Source organism: Rhea americana, unplaced genomic scaffold, assembly GCF_003343005.1.
Source record: "Rhea americana isolate MKP2758 unplaced genomic scaffold, rheAme1 scaffold_9, whole genome shotgun sequence".
NCBI lineage: Eukaryota > Metazoa > Chordata > Aves > Rheiformes > Rheidae > Rhea > Rhea americana.
This window is the reverse complement of record NW_028187088.1, coordinates 6,456,813-6,478,077: the sequence shown is the minus strand read 5'-3', so window position 1 is coordinate 6,478,077 and position 21,265 is coordinate 6,456,813. Positions and strand designations below refer to the sequence as shown.

At 44.5% G+C, this 21,265-nt stretch overlaps 1 protein-coding gene across 1 annotated transcript in view; it reads right to left on the bottom strand.

Moving 5' to 3' along the window:
* CACNA2D4 (calcium voltage-gated channel auxiliary subunit alpha2delta 4) overlaps positions 1-21,265 on the bottom strand; it is a 115,582-nt gene that overhangs the window by 66,670 nt on the left and 27,647 nt on the right. The window contains exons 13-22 of the mRNA XM_085324011.1: positions 20,917-20,997; positions 18,435-18,509; positions 16,921-17,007; positions 13,315-13,386; positions 9,147-9,208; positions 8,435-8,502; positions 8,250-8,295; positions 6,623-6,720; positions 4,429-4,522; positions 1,407-1,502 (exon numbers count right to left, since the gene is read on the bottom strand). Coding sequence (XP_085180137.1) covers positions 1,407-1,502; positions 4,429-4,522; positions 6,623-6,720; positions 8,250-8,295; positions 8,435-8,502; positions 9,147-9,208; positions 13,315-13,386; positions 16,921-17,007; positions 18,435-18,509; positions 20,917-20,997 — 779 coding nt within the window. The remainder of the gene's footprint in view (positions 1-1,406; positions 1,503-4,428; positions 4,523-6,622; positions 6,721-8,249; positions 8,296-8,434; positions 8,503-9,146; positions 9,209-13,314; positions 13,387-16,920; positions 17,008-18,434; positions 18,510-20,916; positions 20,998-21,265) is intronic.

Here is a 21,265-nt window from a genome sequence, read left to right as displayed (position 1 = left end):
GAGCGGCGGCCGCCCTTCGCCGCCGGGGTTAGCGCCGGTGGGCGAGGGAATCCCCCTGGTCAAAGCTTTGCCACAAAGGAACKGGCGAGAGGTGGGAGAAGGAGCCTGGACAGTGCCAGAGATAAACGGGAAAAGCGGGGTGGGCGATGCTGCGGCCGCGAAGTGCTGAAGTCCTCGAGGCGCCCTGGCTGGCGGAGCTGAGGAAAGCGATGCTCCTGAAGGGCGAAGGATGGGCCGGGGGGGCTCGGCAGGGCAGGCGATGAGCGCTTGGGAGAGCCCTCGGGGAGAGCAGGTCCCCGCCTTCCCTAGAGGTGGTCAGTTCTTGCCTGACAAAGCCACTTTGTTTTCAGGCTCTCATTTCCCCATATATTTTGACATAATGATAACTACTCGTTTATTCAGTTCCTTCCTTTCAGGAGATTCCAGAAGTGCCTCACGTGTGAGACACGAGGTTCTGCCACAGAAATGTAGTGACTGCAGCTGTTGAAAGCTCTGAGCAATGCTCCTGGTGAGCGGTGTGGGATAGGGAATTGTCGTAACAGCATCCTATACACACCAATTTCTTCCTTGTGCTCAAGTCCTGGCTCTAGCTTATCCAGGATGGCCTCAAAAACATGAAAAGTGGCCAACATGTTCAGCACCTCAAGCACAATGGAGCTGAAAGCAAAGATCATGTTTGGGGGTCTCGAAGACAGTGAAACGCTTGCAAAGAAGCTAAGGACCACCATTGATGCCAGCCTGTTCTGCTCCAGCTGCTCGTGATGCCTCTGTGGCTTGTCCTTTCTTGCAACAGCATGCGCCAGTCTACATTTAAAACTCAACAAAAATGAAAACTGTTCCCTTTCCATGTCAAAACCCTTCACTGAACACACACTTCTGCCTTGAGGGAGAGGACAAGAGAATGAATCATATATGACAGATGTCAGTCACATCACTTAATGCATCACTGGAAGGCATTGGGATATTACTGTGATGTGGACAATGTAAGAGCCAGAACAGAATAAATCTGGGAGAGGAACCGAGACAGAAAGATCAAACTTATCCGGACTGGAATGTCTCCTGGGCACTGGAGAGCAGATCCCTCTACACTGCAAAAATGGTTCTAGGGATCTGTAGCAACTGGGGATATTCTCTCATTTAGCTGACTGAAGTCAGGGAGTGGTTGAAATTTTTCATTTTACATTGAAATGAATGCACTTTGAGGCAGTATTTTAAAGAAATATTCAAAAGAACCAGAGCAAGACAAAGAACCCCTCCCCTGACTTCATAAAGCAGCACCCACTCCACAAAGGTCTTGCTTGTTTCCATTTCTGCATTCCCAAATACAGTTCAGAGACTGGTGGTGATTTCCTGCTGTCCCTTAGCAGAAACTGAGAGAAACCCTGTAATGCAGTTTAGGGACTTGCCTGTTGGAAAGTTTCTCAGAGCCCACGTATAAGGCATTCCTCATGAGTCCAGCTCGAGTGCCCAGAAATGCCATCTCAATGCCTGCCTCAGTCTCCCTGTGGGGCACAAACATACAAGTAGATGCAAATAATTCTGAGAACATGAGCTATCTCCCTGTCAGAAGGTAAGGGTCTTTCAAACTAGAAACACACCAGGGGAAGTAGCAGCCAAATTCATTTGTAATGTAACCACATTTATAGCAGGAATGACACTGGCTTCTACCTGCTAACAGCAAACTAGTCTTTGGCTAACAATTGATTGGCTTACACTTGTGCCTACAGTTACAGTTTTGAAGTTTGTTCATTTGATTCTTTTGTAAATAGGACATAAGCAAGGGAGAAGGACTGCAGAGAAATAATGTCTATCTCAAGCTTGTATGGGATGGGCCAAGTAGCAGATCTAGTCTGAAACAGAACATAGACAACTATAACTGGAGTCATCAAGGGCACAGATGGGAGAGCTACACGGTGGAGAGCATGCTTCAGTGTGGTGTATATGGTGCAGCTTTAAAGTGAGATGTGTGTATTGCTGTGGCCCTCTAAGGATGTGCTGGCTAAAATTTCCTAGCAGGGTTGCCACCGGCTCAAGTTGTGTTCCAGTASGTAACTGAAACAGGGAGAAGAGTCACTGCAAGTGGCCATGAATCTGTGTAAGTACTATGTTGTCTGCTGAAAGCAGATCTGTGTGACATGATGTTAGATACTAAAAACAATAGGTGCCACCCTGAGAATAATGAAGTAGAAATCTGCCCTTTAAAGCCAGGCTGTCCTGTCCTTTCCTGAGTCTCAACCTGAAGGCATCACCAACAGACACATGATCAAACTCCCTTTGTCCTGCTGTTGATAAGGGACCAAATTCCTTTCCCACTGGGATGTTTTTTTGCTGGTAGTCATATAGGAAGTCAAGCTGTACAGCTTTGCTGCCATTCAGAGGGACAATCCATGCATAGAGAATCACAGAATCACAGAATCAGTAAGGTTGGAAGGGACCTCTGGAGATCATCTAGTCCAACCTCCCTGCTCATGCAGGGTCACCTAGARCATGTTAGACAGGGTTGCGTCCAGGCRGGCCTTGAAGATCTCCAGAGAAGGAGRCTCCACAACCTCTCTGGGCAGCGTGGTCCAGWGCTCYGTCACTCTCACAGKGAAGAAATTCCCCCTCAYGKTCAGGCAGAACTTCCTGTGGTTCAGTTTCAGCCCATTGCCTCTTGTCCTGTCACATGGGACAACTGAAAAGAGTTTGTCCCCTCCCCTTGACACCCTTCCTTCACACATTGATAAGATCCCCCCTCAGTCTTCTCTTCCCCAGGCTGAAGAGGCCCAGCTCTTGCACCAGTTCCTCGTAGGRCAGGTGCTCCAGCCCTCTGATCATCTTTGTAGCCCTACGCTGGACTCTCTYCAGTAGCTCCATGTCTCTCTTTTAMTGGGGAGCCCAGAACTGGGCACAGTACTYGAGATGAGGCCTCGCCAGGGCTGAGYAGAGGGGCAGAATCACCTCCCTCCACCTGCTGGCAACACTCTTCCTAATGCACCCCAGGAGACCATTGGCCTTCCTGGCCAGAAGGGCACATTGCTGGCTCATGGTCAAYCTGTCATCCACCAGGACTCCCAGGTCCTTCTCTGCAGCGCTGCTCTCCAGAAGGTCAACCCCCAGCTTGTATTGGCGCCTAGGGTTATTTTTCCCTAGGTGCATGACCTTGCACTTCCCCTTGTTGAACCTCAGGAGGTTCCTCTCCACCCAGCTCTCCAGCCTGTCCAGGTCTATCTGAATGGCAGCACAGCCCTCAGCTTTATCAGCCACTCCTCCCAGCTTGGTATCATCAGCAGACTTGCTGAGGAGGCATTCTGTCCCCTCATCCAGGTCACTGATGAGTAAGTTGAACAGGATGGGACCCAGTACTGAGCCTTGGGGAATGCCACTAGCCACAGGCCTCCAACTGGACTCCACGCCACTGGTGACGACCCTCTGAGCTCTGCCTTTCAGCCAGTTCTCAATCCACCTCACTGTCCACTTGTCTAACCCACACTTCCTGAGCTTCTCTAGGAGGATGTTATGGGAGACAGTGTSAAAAGCCTTGCTGAAGTCAAGGCACACAATGTCCACTGCTCTCCCCTCATCTACCCAGCCAGTCATGCCATCAGAGAAGGCTATCAGGTTGGTTAAGCAGGATTTCTCCTTGGTGAATCCATGCTGGCTACTCCTGATCACCTTCTCCTCCTCCGTATGTCTGGAGATGACATCCAGAATGAGCTGTTCCATCACCTTTCCAGGGAGGTGAGGCTGACTGGCCTGTAGTTGCCTGGGTCCTCCTTCTTGCCCTTCTTGAAGACTGGGGTGACATTGGCTTTCTTCCAGTCCTCAGGCACCTCTCCAGTTCTCCAGGACTTTTCAAAGATGATGGAGAGTGGCCTGGCAACAACATCCRCCAGCTCCCTCAGTACCCGTGGGTGAATCCCATCTGGGCCCATGGATTTGTGGATGTCTAGCCTGCCCAGAAGGCCTCTAATCCTTTCCTCCTCAACCAAAGGAAAGTCTTCCCTTCTCTGGACTTTCTCCCTCACATCCTAACTGTAAACATCAAACTGAAATGGTCTTATTTGGTGTGAGGTACCAAACTGTATCAACTATAGAGGGAAACACTGTGCACCTGAGTTAGGTGCTGCAATGAGCTGGTGCTGAACACCTCTTGCAGTGACACTTCTGGATCATTACTGTTCTCCATTCAAACATGGCTGACCTTAAAGAGAATGTTTCAGTACCAAAGAAACCTCACMAACCAGAAAGCTGAGAAGGCCTGAGAACTGAGAAGGCCCCTGAGAAGGCCCAACCTGCTGGAGTTCACTTCTGAAAGATACCAGTGCCTTCTGAACTATTTCTAAAAATTTCCCATATATGGTGTAAGCATCTGTGTCTGGCACTAGTAAGCACATCTGGAAATGCAGCGTCAGTGGTGTTTTACACATTTATTTCTCACACACTTACGTGGACATATTGAGGGCTAGTGTTGTCCAGTAGGCCTCCATGGGTGCAGTGACTACTGCATCAAACAGCACTTCCTGGACCAACTCCTCATCACCTAAGGAGAAAGGGGAACAAGAATCAGGAGAGAAAGACATACCGCCCCCCTGGATGTCTTAAAGAGTCCCTTGTCACAGACCATCTGTCTGGCTGTGGACAGTGGAGCAACAGAGCATGGAAAGAGGCAGCCCCTTGCAGTGCTGAAGACGGGACCCACAGTCCTGCCTGGTGGAGAGCACAGGAGCAGATGTTACTGCTAAGGCAAATGGTGCTCATGCAGAGAAAGAGCTATAGGGGCTGCTCTAATAAGGGAGATTCATCATGCTGATCCTCCTCTAAACTTGGTGGAAAGGTTTGGGTTTTAAAAAGTGGGCAAATGAGAGGCTTTCCGATGAAGTTATTCACCACACCTTCTCTCTGGCCTTCTCCTTGACTGAGCAGGCTGTCCACAGCTGTTGCCTGAAATCCTTCCCCTAGGCCTTGCTTCTGGGTGCCCTGTATTGAGGACACCAGCCACCCCATTCCACTCAAGCAGCTTCCATCAAAACCTTTAGTGACTTCTTGATGGCCTAAAGCCTTTCCTTGTGCTCCTTGGTGTGTCTTGGCATTAACCCTCTATCTTTCCTGCAGGTCTCACAGGATGCTGTCCTGTCCTGGTTTCCCTCAGATGGTCCAGCCAGTCTAAACTACCAGGCTAGTCCAGCCTGAATTGGGACTGAGAGGTGTTTGGAAAAGTGTGAGGTATCATGCTTTAAATGGCATGCTCTAAAATCCCATTGTAGAAAAGTATCTAAACTAATCTTTGATTTGATCTGTTTCATTTTTATATTGCCCTGCTTACAGTTGTATCATGTTCTGAGCATGTGATAGCTGTCATATTCCAGAAATGCTGCCCTTGTTGCTTTTCTAGACAGAGCCATCCACTCCATTTTGGTGTCTGAGCCTCCACATTCTGGGCTGAGCCTGCAGGGCTCTCCTAATCTTTTCTTCCAAGTGTTCCCAACTTTCTTATACTTCCTCTGTCACAGCTGGCAAGATCCATTCCCCCATCCTTGCTGTCATTCAGATCTCAAAAACAGAGGTCACAGGCAGATCTTTTCTTCCCTGGCCCCCACATATCTAGGCCATGTCCAAATCCTATTTCTTTTTCCTCCATAACACTTCCAAATCTCCATGCTTTCACAGTCAGCTCTCCTAAAATTTTCTTCTGCCTCCCTGGCCTTTTGGTCTCATACGTCTCCTCCTTTGTGTCTGCTCCAAACAGAGCCAGGAGAGATCTGTTCACACTGCATAAGAGACAAACAATTATTGGATTCCATTTGTTTACAATTTTAAGAGATTCCCACCTCTCTGCCAGAGGTTTCTCAGGTGGAGCATGATATGCAAACACTTGACTAGGCATTTGACGTAACTAAGAGGTTGAAGCTGTGGAGAGTGGGGTTGGCTGAAGGACATCCTGAAGCTAGATTGCTATAGGGATTCCTCACGCACAGCTGCCTGCCTCCCCCGCCCCGCAGCAGTGATTCCCACTTTGTAGTGGTGCTGTATAAGCTGGTTGTGTGGCTACACTTACCTAGAGAATGGGGCCTGCTGTGAGGGATGAGCAGCAGGGGGACTGGGGGAGATAATCATTTGGTAACAGGTTTTCTTTTTTCCTCCCCATATCAATTACCAATTGTGTTTGAAAAACAAAATCAATAATCCTTGTTCTGGAAGAACCCATCTGTCTAGATGGCGCAGTGCAGCACTGATAGGATGCTAGCTGGAGCCCTAGGGAGCAGAATAGTCACAGCAGCTTTCTTGGCTCTCCTGCTGTCTCCCTCTCCGCTGCTGCTGGTCAGTCTACCTTAAACACGGTGTGCAGCCTCCCTGCGTCATTCAAGCCTTTCACCCTTCACTATTTCCTATACAGAGACCTTCAATAAGGCCAAGTTATGTGACAGTTTTGAAATGGAAAATAATCCTCTGACAGAGACAAGGAAGTGGGTCCTCAGCTCATTTCCACTTGTGAATTAAGCTGGGCTTGAGTTCAGTTCTGCCTGCGTGAGCAGATGCCGCAGGAGCTCAGTCTGACACCAATCAGTTTCTCCTAGTCCCTTCTGTACCATGATGGGAACAGGAAAACCCCAGCAGGGCCTTTTTGATACCGAGGACTCACATTCCAGGTCAGGTTCCTCTCCAGTGAGGAAACGGATCACAGCCTCCAGCTGGCTGAGCTTTCGGTGGTCTGGATCAATGTCAGTGATGCAGTAAATCCTGATAGGGAGGGGAAACAAGCCCACAAAGACAAAAAACAAATCAAGCAAATGCTCCTAAAAAAAAAAACCCAAACAAACAAACAAAAAACTCCCCCCCMCAAAACTGCAAACAAAGATTCATCAAGAAAGGTTGGACTGCAAAGATTTTGCTGTTGCTGCACACCACAGCTGCTTAAAACCTAACAGTGTTACCGTAACTCAGGCCCTACTGATAAAATCAAACATCATTTAGTGTGACTGCTGTGCTAACTTAATATGGCTGCTCTTAAATCCTCCAGCATAAGCTAACAATGCAACCTACTTAACAGTCCCAAATCCTTCCAGCAGAGTTATATATATGCTGCATAAGATGTGTACCTGTGTGTGTAAAACAATAACAATGTGACGGATCAATCTGGAAAGCAGGGGACCACATGCAGTGTGTGTAACCCTGGGCTGGGACCAGAAAAGCCGAGAGACAGAGAAACAGAACGTGAGAYGCAGAAGGAGCTTTTAGTTTGATACAGTGGCAAGAAAAGCTGTTCCAAAGAAATGGGACACAGCTCCAGGAGCATCAGGACACAGATTTAGGGGAGAGGTGGGACAGTGTATTATAAATAGAGGGCTCTGTTTTATAAAAGAAACCAGACTTCTAATTCTGCTTTCAATTTTGACTGCCTCAGTGACAGGACATAGGAAGGGGCTTCTAAGAGAGAATTACAACTCATTAAGGGACTGAAAGGAATGATTTATGAGAGATGTCTAAGAGAAATGAATATGTAAAGCATGGTAAGCTGACACCTCAAGTTAGGAGTAGAAGGAGGAGTCCCTGCATGTGTCTGAAGTGTGCTGTCTACGAAACTTGACAATGTAATGAGAGGTCTGAAGGGCTGCAGGTCTTCTTGAATATACTTGTCTTGGCTTTGATTCAAGGTGGGTTCGTGTGCCTGAGTGTAGCTGAATTTTGGGTTCATGAAAATCCCAAACCTCTCAGCAATAAATGGAAAGTGCCATGCTTCACCCTGTTTCATATCCAAACCAAGCAAACCCATAAATTACACATGATATTGAAACAGAGGTAATAAATCAGCTGCATGTTCACTTGAAATTGGGTCTAGGCTCAGTTCATGGGAATGCCAACCAAAAATAAGTTAGGATTTTAAAAAGCACTTCAATCTCTAGCTAACCTTGCAACAAAATCCCCTGCCAGATTTGATGTAGTCTAGGTTTTGTAGCACAATCTTGAGCAACATGAGGARGAAAGAGATGAGTTTGAGCACAGAAGACTGAGGATAAATCCTGGGAGATGTTTCCTAGCAGGGTGATGTATCAGGCCCTGGAGTGATCTCTCAAAGGAAGAGATGGAACTGAATTCTTGAGGTGCTGCTGCATTTCCTCAAGACCATCAGTTCTTCAGGATGCAGTCCCTGAATAACACTACTTTTTCTCAAGGCCACTAAAGGTGGGSAACTCAAGCAAAACTGCTGGGAACCTTGCCAACATCTCTGAACAAAGTCCTGCATCACTGACAGTATTCCCTCCACTTACCATTCATTGGCTAAAGACAAGTCTGGCTGGAGCAGGTCATGCAAACCTGAAACCAAATAATATATTGAGTATTCATTTAGGTAGCAGACTGACAGATATAGGCTGGGAGGGCAGAGGTGAAGCAGTGAAATTCAGATTAACTTCCTTGTCTATTGGATCACTATGGCTGTTCCAAATTAACCTACCTTCTTCCACTGAAGTGTTGCCCAGCAGGATGTATTCCCCATGTCCTCTGGACAGCACAACACCCAGGCTGCAGGTAGGAGGGAAAACATTGGGCTTGTCAGCAAGGCAAGGTGTAATCCCTGAACATGACACTGCATTCCCTTCAATTACAACCCTAAAAGCCATTAACTTCCTCTACAGCTATTAAAGAACATCATCATAAGAGGATTAAGTGAGATCTAATTTCAGCGCAGGAGAGAAGGAACCTGTCTGTAGAGCTATGAGGCATTTTTTGATCACTTTTTTTTTGGCCAGAGTTGCACATTCAGGTCAACAAAAGCATTTCTAAAATCTTGCCAATTTCAAACCATTTCAGCTGGAKAAAAAACACAAAATAAAAATTAACTTGATTTCTCATGTGATATTTTATAATTTTCACTTTATAGCAATGATTTGTTTTGAGCCATACATCAGAACATATATTTAATAGAATCAGATATTGAATATCTTTCATTTCTCTGAAATGAAACAATCTATCTAAAATGTAGCTTTCGGATTTTGAACTTCAGATGAATTTTAATAGTAATTTTGAGTTGACCCTAGATTTTATTTTAATTATTATAGGAACAAAGAAATCAGTTATTCGCACTGCTTTTCTCCTGAGTCATAAGCAGTTTTATGAAGAAAAGACTCCTGATACTTTGTATTGGTGACATGTGAATCCTTGCTCACCTAAAAGGTGTGCCACTGATGTCCGTGAAGAAATAATCGTTGGTGAGGAAGAGAACTCGTTTCTGGAATAAAAGCGTGAATAAGAACGTGAGAGACCATCTGATAGACCAAGACTCTAGTGGTGATGTGACCTGGGAAGTATGTCCCCAAAGTTAGGCCAAAGTAGTTGATCAGCACCAACACTTCACACCCCAGCAGGACAGGCCAGAGGCAGAGATGAATGTGCAGCAATTTGTGTCTTTGAGGGATCTTTTCCATATAGGCCTTCAGTTAAACCTTTCTTTGCTTTGGGGCTCCAAGGCAGCTGYGGGAAAGGGAGGAGAAGCTGTTCTGCCTCTTGCATCAACTGAGCCAACACACCGGGGCCCTGTTGGTCTTTTGCTGTACAGAGCAACCTTGATGGCTTTGCACTTCGTCATCATCATCACCAGCTGGACTAGGGTCTCTGTGAGGCAGCTAATAAGGAGAGGAGGTCGGGCCAGAGGAGAGTTAGCAGAAACAAAATGGCAAGTCGGCTTGCCAGGGAGGTGTGCAGCTGGGACCAGCTCTCCCCACTTTTGTAGGAAATGCTGAGATTCCTGACATTTGTTTTCATGCCAAAYTGGGACAAAAAGAACATATTTCAATTTTCTGAAAAAAATCAATAAAAGAAACAATTTACATTTTCAAAATAAAACACAAATGTTGATTCAAATCCAAGCCATTTTGATTCACCTGAAAATATTTGTTTCAAATTTTACTCAAGACATTTCAGATTTTTGAAAGCTGATTGAGAACTTTAGCTGKCTGCCAGACTGGCCTTTTCCTGTAGGCAAGTGTTGATGTCAGTGTAACTTTTTTCCAAAGGAGAGAAGTTTTTGGAAAATTTCTATCCCAACATTTTTGCTTGTATATGAATGCTAATAGATTTAAAATMCCAGCCCTACTCCAAAAATGAGATGAGACAATGTATGTGGGAGACTGTGAGGATATACAGAAAACTCACTGTTCCCCAGGGAAAGTCATGCCTGCTGTAACCTGCTCAGCGCGGAGGCTGTGCAGCAGTAGAGGTGGAGCAACACGCAAAGTACCAGCTCTGCAATGTGCCCTGAGTTTGTGCACAAGGCAGATGGGCTAATGGGGATGCGGMTGGAGGCTAGAGTTACAGAATAAGATGAGAAAGTTGCAGACAGCTCAACCACTTTTCACCTCTCTCCCTCTCTGCGTGGCATTTATGTACTGTTTAGCAATGTGGTCACAGTCTTTTGCCAAGCAGTGATGTTCCAGAAGCATCATGATAAGCAACCTGACACAGTGGCATTTGGGTGACAGTGAGGGTCCCCACAGTCTTGCCAGTCTGATCTCACAGGSAAGGAGGAGACCTGGGGGTGAAGGCCTCTGCCTGGGGTGAAGGATGCAGCAGCAGATCGCCTTGGGGTGCCACTCCTTCTGGAATCCAAGACTCTTTCTTCCTGCAGAGCTTGTCTGTTTGTCCTTYGCTCACCTCCTGCTGCCCCTCTTCTGCACGTGCAACCACTCTGGCATCCTTCTGGGAAGGAGGGTAGACCTCTGTTTGGGCAGGGAGTGGGAATGGCCACCCAGCTCTCCCTGAGGCATTGTGGAAGAGCAAGAGGCAGAGACACCCTGGAACCAAACAGTACTGAGGATGATCAGTACTGAGAATGAGTACTGAGGATGATCAGGCAGGACTTCGCTGTGCGCACAGAGCAAGGAAGATGACAAGAACACAGGCACCTTGTCACAGCAATGGCATGGCTATTTAACAGCACCAATGTTCTGGGAACGTGTGTATTTCAAGCTCTGATACGCTGACTGTACTGGGCAGGCACTCCTCACTAATGCCATCAGCAGTGGTTTGCCACAGCTCTTACACGTGTCCTCGCTCTTTTGCTTTTACGCCTACCGTTACAATCTCAACCCTTTTGTCTGCTAGCTGCCAGATCTCTCTAAGGACTGCCCCTTCTCTTTGGTCCTTATTTTTCTCTCTCCATCTCACTCTGTTCCTAATGCCTTCCTTTGATCAGCCTGGGGAATCACTTTACATGGCTGACAGAGTATTTTCTATCCCCTTCGCTCAGCCCCTTGCCCTGCTGTCTGACTCTCTCTCATTCCCATTGTTTTAAGGCTCTGTCAGCACTTCCTTTGTTGCAGCTGCTGCTCTGCTTCATCAGCTAGCAGAGTACTAGAGGGAACAGCGAAGTTTCACTTCTGGTCCCTGCTCCATGTGTATTCAGATAGAAGTAGAACTGTCACCTGCTCAGCTTCAGTCTCCTATTGTGCTTCATAAGGCTCACAGAGTTGCAGAATAAAACAGCCAATATCTCTTGCTGAGGCTACTTCTTGTTACATTTTTCCTTAGGTAGGGGAGCAGAAAAATTGGCTAAAATACTGAATTAAAAGGATGTCTTCAGATGWCTCAGAAGAAATGTTATTGTGGGTGCACAAAGACAGAATGAGGAAAGAGGTTAAGCCAGAGAAATAAGCAATCCAGACTTCCAAAGAACAGACTTGTTGGAAAACCCTGATTGCTTTTCTGACAGAGTAACAAAGCTAATGGTTGAAGGGARTAAAGGACATGCAATATATCTGGGTTTATATAAAGCACTTGAAACAGCTTCTCATAATTTTTTTTTCAAAAAAGCAATTAATGTGGGCTTAAATAAGATGCAGAGTGAGACCTAACTGCTGTACTGTAAACAGAAAGAATCAGTAAACAACAGTATATCAAGAACCTGATGTAATGAGAGGAACAGATGAAATCTGTCTTAGGAGCCATTATATACAATGATCTATAAGACGAAATAAAATGGCATTTCTCTGCATAYGGAGAAAAAGTCTCAACAGCCCTAGAAGTTAGAAAAATGGAATAAAAAGAAGGCATGGGATTCAGTTAAAAAAAAAGTCAAGCGGAAAAAATAGTTAAGAAATATAAAAGCCAAGGAAGCAGTTCTGGGGCAACTAAARAAGAGAGGAGAAATACAAAGGGACAGCAGAAAGGAAATCTGAGGCTCCCTGTTCAGAAATGTCCTGTTGCAGAGAATAGAAGCTCTCTATAGAGCGCAGGGAAACAGTACTCAAAYACTTCAGTGAAACTCTGGCATTTGTGTACCAGAAGCGATACAACAGACAAWAGGAACAAAAATAATTGCTGAACTACTTTGGACTGAAAAGTGTGCAAGTATTTCAAATGCGTATGTTGGCAATGGTGAAGAGAGGGAGGGCAAATCTATTGACAGGTACCTGATAGCTGTGAACACAGAGAACAGGGAAAAATAATGTATCTAGGAACCATTCAGAGGAGACTGAGAGATATCTACACTAAGAAATGGCATCGACTGTGAGCAGTTGGTTTATTGGAACTCGTGCTGGTAGTGGTTTAGTATAGGAGCAGTTAGCCAACCTGACTGCTGAAAAAAATGCTCTTTCCTAAAAGATGGAAAATTTTCCTGAAAGATAGAAAACTTCTGGGCAGTGTAACTTGCAGGACTCTGGAATTCTTCCTAAGAGGAAATGATGAAAGCCAAAATCTTTGGGAGAGTTAAATAAACCTGAATGAAAAAGTACCAGTGAACTTAATGTACAGGACAATTTTGCACTGATTCCAAGAGAAGATGTATAACCTTACATTAGAGCTGGTAGGGAACATTCAAAAGTCTCAACTTCATGGGGATTTTTCATAAAATATATGTAAATATTTGCACAGAAATTTAATCTTGGAGCTGGTTAAAGGAAATCATATTCAGACAGAGTGAGGGAAAAATTTTCATGAGTGTTTTTGGGGAGGGAAAGGGAGTTGTGAAAGAGTCTCCCAAACTCYTTATGTCTAGGTCAGCTCAACACACCTTCCCCATCTCTAAACTCTTAAAGCTCTCTGATTCATTTCACAGTCCTACAATGAACAAAGTGCTTTTTGGCTTTGCTTGGACAAAGTAGGGAGCTGTGAAGCACTTCCAACACCTTTGTACGAGCAGAATGTCAGTAGGTAAGAAGAATACTTCTAACGATTCTCYATTTTATGTCTTTAGCATGTGTGTTATATGCATGGTAAAACAATAAAATTCTCACATTCAGAAATGCTGRGCATTAGAAAACACATCCTTCGTGGTTCTTCAGCATCTATTTCCCATCCCTTCCTGCTTGTGACCTGAACAGAAGGATAATTTCTTACCCCTTTATCCACWGGGACCTTCACATCCATAGAGAGGTAGCCTGTTTCCCCATTGATCATGGCAGTTCTCAGCTGCAGAAGTGAATGAGAGTGTTAGTGTCTGCAGGTAGAGCAGGACAGGTGTCAATGGAGCCACTTGTCATTAACCTACAGAGACTGACAGAAGAGTGATTGGATTCCCTCCCACCACCCAGCTCTTTCTTGCTTCTTTTAAACYGAAAATGTGTTCTCAGTGGTCAGGATCCTTGTTCAATCAGTCTAATAAGTGACATAGGATAATAATGGCTTATGTTGAAAGCTTGTTGATATGTCTTTTTAGCTAAACGAAAGGACTTGGAAKCTATGAAATTGTCAGTCCAAGTTTCAGACTTCATCATTTGGCAGCCAGCAAGTCATTAGCACAGTACTTTAAGACTGTGAGAGAAAGACACCTGAGAAAGTGCACTAGCTTCCCCAGACCAATTCCAAAGCTCTTTGACTTTTCTTAGACTGATTTATAAATTATAAGCTGTATTCAGCAACACTTCTGGAGTGTAGCAAAGCAGCTGTTTAACACAGCTCAGCAAGACTGTATGATAGCAGGGTAGGCAGTGGGAAGACCAGTTTATTCAATCCAGTTTCCAAAAGCAAAATGTAATTTTCACAGTGACTTTCAAGCTCTTGCAAGAGACAGCCAGGGAATTTTCCATAAGCACAAAGGCTTTGACTTTAGGTCCAACCTCCCAGAGCATTTCAGCTTATTGCTTCAGCCTGAATAGAAAAAAATAAGGTGGGAAGTAACTAATTCGTTCACACAGATTAYTTCCTTACTTCCAGAGACAGGCTTCCATTCGAGCGCTGGTCAGTCTCAACTGTATTTACTTTACACGGCCACAGTTCAAAATACTATGGCTGTTTGAAGTGGGTTATTTACAGGCCTGGAATATAAAGCTTGTATGTTCATGGGCCCTTAGAAATCAAAACACTGACTAGTACTATTATTCCTTCTTAGCTAGCAGAGTCTGACTTCCTGTCAGAGCCATCCATGACCATGTGCTGTTCTGGTATGACTGAGCCTGCTACATTTTCTCTGGGTTTTGGACTGTTTGGATATTGTTGTTCCATCCATACCTTTTCCTTAAATCTCAGGCATCTTTTGTTGCTCCATATGGCAGTGGAGAAGCAAATGAACAGCCGTCTGAGACAGCAAATTCAGATCTCTTCAGCTCCACTTAGTCTGCAGGCAGGCTACTGTCCTGTGCAAGAGTGGTTGTAGGTTGGTGCTAAGATCTGGGCTAGCTGCTGCTTCTTCAATAGCTTCTCCTGCACTGAGAAGTCATTGAGCTATAGTCGTGGTGTCTAGGAGTCTTCATACTACTTGATCCTTTTTATATAGGACAGTTACAGTGGCAGTTGGCATCCACTTGCAAAAATGTGCAGGAAAGTTTGGATGGAGGAGTCATCTGGTCCACAGCTGTTCCAGACACCCCAAACAGCAACTGCTCCTGCTCGCAAGCGATAAGGCTATGCTGCCCCAATCGCTAGTAATGAGCACTGGCTCCTTTCCAGTGCCCTCTCATGTGATTTCAATTCAACACAGACATATAGTTTACCTAAGACTTTTCATAATATCTAGATGTTTAGCCACTCACTTTCAACACTGGAAGGATTCTGGAAGGATAATTTCTTTTTCAGTGGCTCAGTCAAAGCTGAAGGAAGTCTGCTTGGGTKAGAGCTCCTAGGCTGCTGGGCAAGATCCCTTGACCCTTCCCTTTTCCCCTCACATGGAGAGCATCTGTTTGGTGCTTTAAGGAAGCCCAAACTTCCTTGCTGCCCAGTTGTGGATGTTACTATTGTGCACCAATTTGAATTTTCCAGACACTGCCATTTTTCCTCCCTGGCTTTCTTTTAGCAGCTGGCTATATTACACATCATTAGCACAGGGGCATATTTTTCCAGTCTGATTTTGCTGCTTATCAGTGTTGCTGAGATTATGCTGTAACTGATGTTGAGTCTGTCATTGATCTAATAGCATAGCTGCAAATCTGAGCATTGAAATGTTGGCAGCTTTCTGCTGCAGTGGGTGTATCTTGAGAGTCTCTAGACTTGCTGAAGTCACACTGCAGATACCGTTCGCGTCACTGATTGTCTGTGTGCTCTCAGTGACTGCAACCTTTCTGTCTTCTGGAAAAAGCAGTATAGGAACATAAAGTGGTTTTGTTTTTCGTGCCTCTTTTGAATTTTTGTCGCTCTGGGTAGTTTTACTCTGATTRTCTAAACACAGAAACCTTACACTTTGCATCATGTTTGTGTTCAAGTATCAAAATTTTTTGGTCAGTCAGGAATTTGCTGGCCAAATAACTACGACAGCAAGGTGGAGGCCTCTAAATTCCTGGAAGCTTTTGTGAAATAGTAAAATGGGTAGAGAAGAGTGGCACTAAAACTGGCTCCAGTGAGTGAGAGAGAACAACAGTGGGAGCAGAGTTCCCACATAAAGCCAGAGGCAATCTGTATCTTGTTAGTTCTGCCATATGTAAAACTGCTTAATTTTGCCTTGCTTTCCACATTTCGCGCATAGTCCTGTTGTGTTTCCTTTCTCAGTCTGCTGCCACTCCTTTGGCATGGCCCTTTGTACTTGTGCTAGTGACAGCAGTTACTTAGATCCTCTTGCTGGGCAGTTCATTTGTCCTTCCTGTTTGGGTGGATATCTATAGCATCAGATCTGTTTATCTCAACAATCTCCTCTGTAATCCACAGTCATGTGTCCCATGGATAATTCTGTCTTACTCCAAATGCAGTTCTTATCTTAGCAACTTAAGTATTTATTCTCTCCTAATTCTTCTTTTGAGTAAAAGAAAACCAACTACAGCAGAACCTCGCTGCCTTCCTATTATATCTGGGTTCCTAGTTCTGAAATACTTTTCATCAGGTGTTCAGGTGCACACTTGTTCACTTTCTACTAATCTTGCTCCTTTCAGCAAAAGAACACTTTCCAATCTTTTTTTCCCTCTAGTCAGCTATTGTTTTCACTGTCTCCTAATTTGCACAATAAAGGGCTATCTGGAAATTTGTTTTTCCCAAGTGTCTAAGTCTCTTATGTTCTTTGTTTATTATTAATAAAAACTGAGTTTCAGTCTCTTTGTGAGTTGCACTTTCTTCCTTTCTGTGGATTTTGTTAGTGCGTGACTCCAACTATACCTCATATGCTACATGTATGAGTAACGTCATGGGAGGCCCCCATACTCTTGAACTACCTTGGCTTTGTATTAAGCAAACTGCATACAGAGGTGCCGCAGCCTATTGCTAGCATTTGGGCTGTGTGCATGCAGACTGGCTCCCTGAAGCACCTCGCAAGTGCTTCCATGCTCCTGCCAGCTCCTTCCCTCCTTGCAGAGCAGGGAAACCTCACATTGAGAGGAAGACAAGTACTTTGAAGGGGAGCAACAGTCTTATCCCTTTGTAGACCACCAGCCTCTCCTAGGCAAGGCCAGTCACGCATAGAAGAAACCAAGAGCATCTGTTGCCTGCTGTAAGCATGCTTCTTCTCTCCTCCTCCCACCATACATACACACAAAGTAATAGAAAGAAGGAGATACAAGAAGGCAAATATCAGTTTTGGATACTTACTATTTCATCCTCATCTTCCCATTCCACTTCTGACAGATCTACGCTGTTGTAGTTTGGTTTAGGTTTCAATTTCTTTCCTTCTTTATACTGGGATTTATTAAAAAAAGGATAAAAAACCCAAGTAAGTGGTTAGGTAACTTCCCAAACTAACCCTTTAAAAATGATATTTAATTTACAAGACAGGGGTGCCTCATCTAGTCTCTGACTGGCAAGGAAAAATTTGGATTCAGGTGCCATCTCAGTCCCATGCCATCTTTTGCTGTACATGGGCAACACTGGGCTACAGGAGTTCAACTGAGAAAAGCCATTTCAAGAGTAAGGAACAAGCAGGAACATAGGTAAACTTGCAAGTAAAGCCTACAGCCTGCTTTGTGAGAATATTCTACAAAATAGCTCAGCACAATACACTGTCCTCCAGCAAATCACATGCTGCCCACAGCTAAGAGTCTAATCCCATTAACACAATAATAACACCAGGAGATCTTTTCTGATGGGAATTAGGCTTTAGCTTCACTGACAAAATGGTATGCTTTTCTCCTGAAGCTAACCGATGGAAGCAAGCTATTTCCCTGTAATCTCCCTGGTGAAGAAAATGGTGTGCAATAGACTAGGAGAGGCTAATCCCAGGTGGGATAAAGCACTGGCCTTGCCTAGCCCCTATCCTGGGAACACCATATCTCCCTTCTCTTCACAGAGTGCAGTAACCACCCGTGCCTGTTGTCTTCCTATACAAAGCCGCCTTTTTGAAGACAGCTGGTGGGAAGCCCTGTTGTGGCACTTTCTCTTGCTAGTAACAGCACTAAAACTTACAGCTCTGCACATGTGGATTTGTGCACACAGGCACATGTATGAAATGTTAAATGCATCACATGTCCGAGTATCTGTGCCATGAAACCTTTCATGTGCTGCAGGGAGGTATGCAGTCTGGAGATCCAGGTGGCAGCACAAAGGAGACAGGTTGTCCTTGTGTCCAGCCTGCCCCTCAAGTCTCAAAAGGTCTCTGCAGCCTACTAGTCCCTACATTGTCTCTAACTTATGAGATTACTAAGATTTGTGGTACTGGATCCTACTGGCTTCAAATTCCTCAAACATCCACCTCTACAGCTGCTGGGCAGCTATTACTGGGATACTACTCATGCTGAATCTTCCTGGAGGAGATGTGCCTGAGTGAGGGGAATTGCTTCTGCAGCCTGATACTCAGCAGTGAAACTTTGCATGCATGCAAAAATACGTGTACCCACAGTACATTAAGTACACACAAGTACAGCACTCACATGCTATCTTAGAGAACAGGCAGGTAGGCTACCTAACACTTCATACACACGTGCATCCATATATACATCAATGTGTGTGGAACAGATTTCTCTGGCTGCCATGTTCACAGTGTCTATATGTCAGAACCTGGTAGCCCCCACAGCTCAAAAAAAAAAAAAAAAAAAAAAAAAATCAGGAGCATCCCTGAGAGTCAGTGTTTTCAAGTAAGCAAAGGTTCTCAAGTTCATAGTTATACATACCAAAGGACGCAGGTCTGGGTGTGAAAGGATGTAGCCGTTGTTAGTGTTCAGAAAGGCGTATCCATGGACACCCAGCTGGAGAAAGAGGCATTAGAATAATTAACTCTGCTTTTTCTAGAAACACTGCTATGTTAAGGATGCTGCAGATACTCTGACCCCACCAACATTCAGAAGTATTTTCCCTTTAAAGATATTCACCAGTAGAAGGTAGGCTCCATCCCAAACCATTTGCCTCTGCATCTTTGGCTGCTCTGTCTGAGAAGACTGACTGTGCTTGGGTGCACAGATGCATGGGCAAGCAGTTGATTAGTGCACATGTTCAAAAAAGATGCACACTCAGAGTCTGTGATCATCTTAGCTGAAAGTCACCACACAGAAGTATATGTCGCATACTTCAGTCACAGCAGTTCTGAACGTAGAATAGGCAATAAGGGGAAATATAAACCATACAGTAACAGCTGTAACAAGTGTGTAGCTTATCACTATATATGTACAATAGTGAATGGAAAGGGAGTATGAATTTCACAGACATTTCTGGAAACTTGGCCTTCAGACAAGCTTTGCATTATGTGTCAGCATTGGCAAGGCCAGATCTAGCCTAGGTCAATTGTGCAAGCCTACAGTCCTAAAATGCTTTTTAAGGAATAGCATAACCTGACAAGAGCAGACACTGGCTGACTTGATCTGCAAGATCAAGTTCATACATCATACAAATTCCAGTTAAACCCTGAATTGCTAAAAACCCACTGATAGCCTGTACTTGCCAAAACAAGAAGCATTTCAAAGAAAACAAGAATGGCTGAAATTTCTATCTTGGAAAAGATGTAGCAAATTTATATGCTTATACAGACAACCTATCCTGGGGAATAACAGTCGAGAAGCAGGGAGGTAAGTCATTCACAATCAGTCTGTACATTTTTGGAGGCAATTATTTATCTATTTCACATAACCCAGATCAGAGCTTTGGTCTCTCTCTGTATGGAACAATTTCTTGCATATCACACTCAGCTCAGCTCAGCATAGCAGACTGAATTCGATGGACACTGGATTAGGACTTGGATCAGCAGGTTTCCCTGTTGGCCTATTAAAGCCGAAATTTCTCAGCCAGTAAGTGGGGTCATGAATGTGTGAGCTCTCCAGGGCTGCAACTCTGGAACAGCTCACTGAACCTTTGTAACTCATATGCCAGGGGATTCAAGCTGAGGATACCAGGTTTCCAAACTGGACTGGAGCTGGAAGAGCTTCTATGAAGACATATTCTGTCTCTGATGTAAAAAATCCTTCAATTAATTTTCCCTGATTCCCTGACTGGCTGGAGGAAGGAGTGGTGTTCCACCTTAGTTCTGAAGAAAGATTATTGTGACACATTGCCTTTGAGTGACATGGAGAAAGGAAGATGAAGGGGAATTAATCTTCTAGAGAAAATAAATGTATATAAAAATTGAGCCTCCTAGACAAGTTTCTCCCAGACCCAAAACAGCTAGAGGGTGTACTTATAAATCCTGGGTTGCCTGAAGGATCATTTCTACAGCTGCATACAAATGGTCTAAAAATCCTGTGTCCAGCTCTGGAAGCACCACACAGATTCATAGCTTCTGGCAGCACTTTCAGTCCTGTCAGTCTCTATCACTCAGACTTCAGACAATTACCTAACAGGTAGTTGTTGTCTAGTAGTTATTTAAGGGAGACTGGAAGCTTTGTGGCTCAAATTACTTGATTTCTGTAGTGATCTTCAATGGTTACTGCTGTCTCCTGGCATGCAGACTGATTGAACAAAAGGTCAGTGCACAAAATTTACAGCAGAAACTGAATGAAACAGTATATCTCAGGGTATTTTCCTAGAGATCAACTCATTTTTCTGTTCCGAATATACTGAATATAGAGCTAATGGAAAGTCTTGGACTAGCAATTCTGGAGGGCAAATACTCTATCTAGGTACAGCACAAGTGAGTGAAAGCCAACTTCCTATACACTCTCCTGCCAAGAAATCTTCATGCTGATCTGTAGAAAGAAACCCCTAGGCATGACAGAACAATTTGGTCTCCACAGTCCATTCAGTCCTCAGTTTTTCTGCCAAAAGCATTGACAGTGAAACTAGCTTATTTTGTGCCAGCTGGCATGGCAGCCTTTGTCCACTGGGAAATGGATATAAAACATTAATTCTTCTGAGACAGCCTGCTAGATCTGTATTACCCCTGAGGGATCTAAGTTGGTGACCACCAAGATGCAAAGGCTCCATGAGCTGTTGCCAATCCACTGAATCATCCATTCCCTATATTTCTAAAGTAGCCTATGAGCTTCTAGTGGTGAATGATGAATTCTCATATGTCATGTTGAAATGACACATCATCACACCTCTCTTGCTTTATGCTCATAGTTCTTCCTATAGGCAGAGGAAAGATTTTTCATAGAGTCACATCCGTGGAAGAATGAGTGGTGACTTCTCTATGTAAAATAACAAATTGCAAGACTGAGGTCTTACCTTATATCGTGGTGCAAGTTTTAACAGCTCCCTCAGTGGCACATCAGAGCCCACCACACCCAGGAGAATCCCATGAGATCGCTTAAAAATAAAGGAGAGTCCATTTTCAGATGCAAAGCTTTGGTAGCTTTTGATCTACTCCTGACTGAATACACATAATTGCCTTTCTATTAGTCTCTCACAGTATTCTCTCTGGGCTTGAGTGAGTAAGTTCATTCAGATCAACTAACATACCTCAGAAAGTCTCAAGAGGGTTGCTCCAGTGTTTAGGAGTACTTCCAACCAATATTTTCAATATTTTTGATAATGTTTCAGAAGTACTATAAAATCACTGAAACAAGATTTGAGG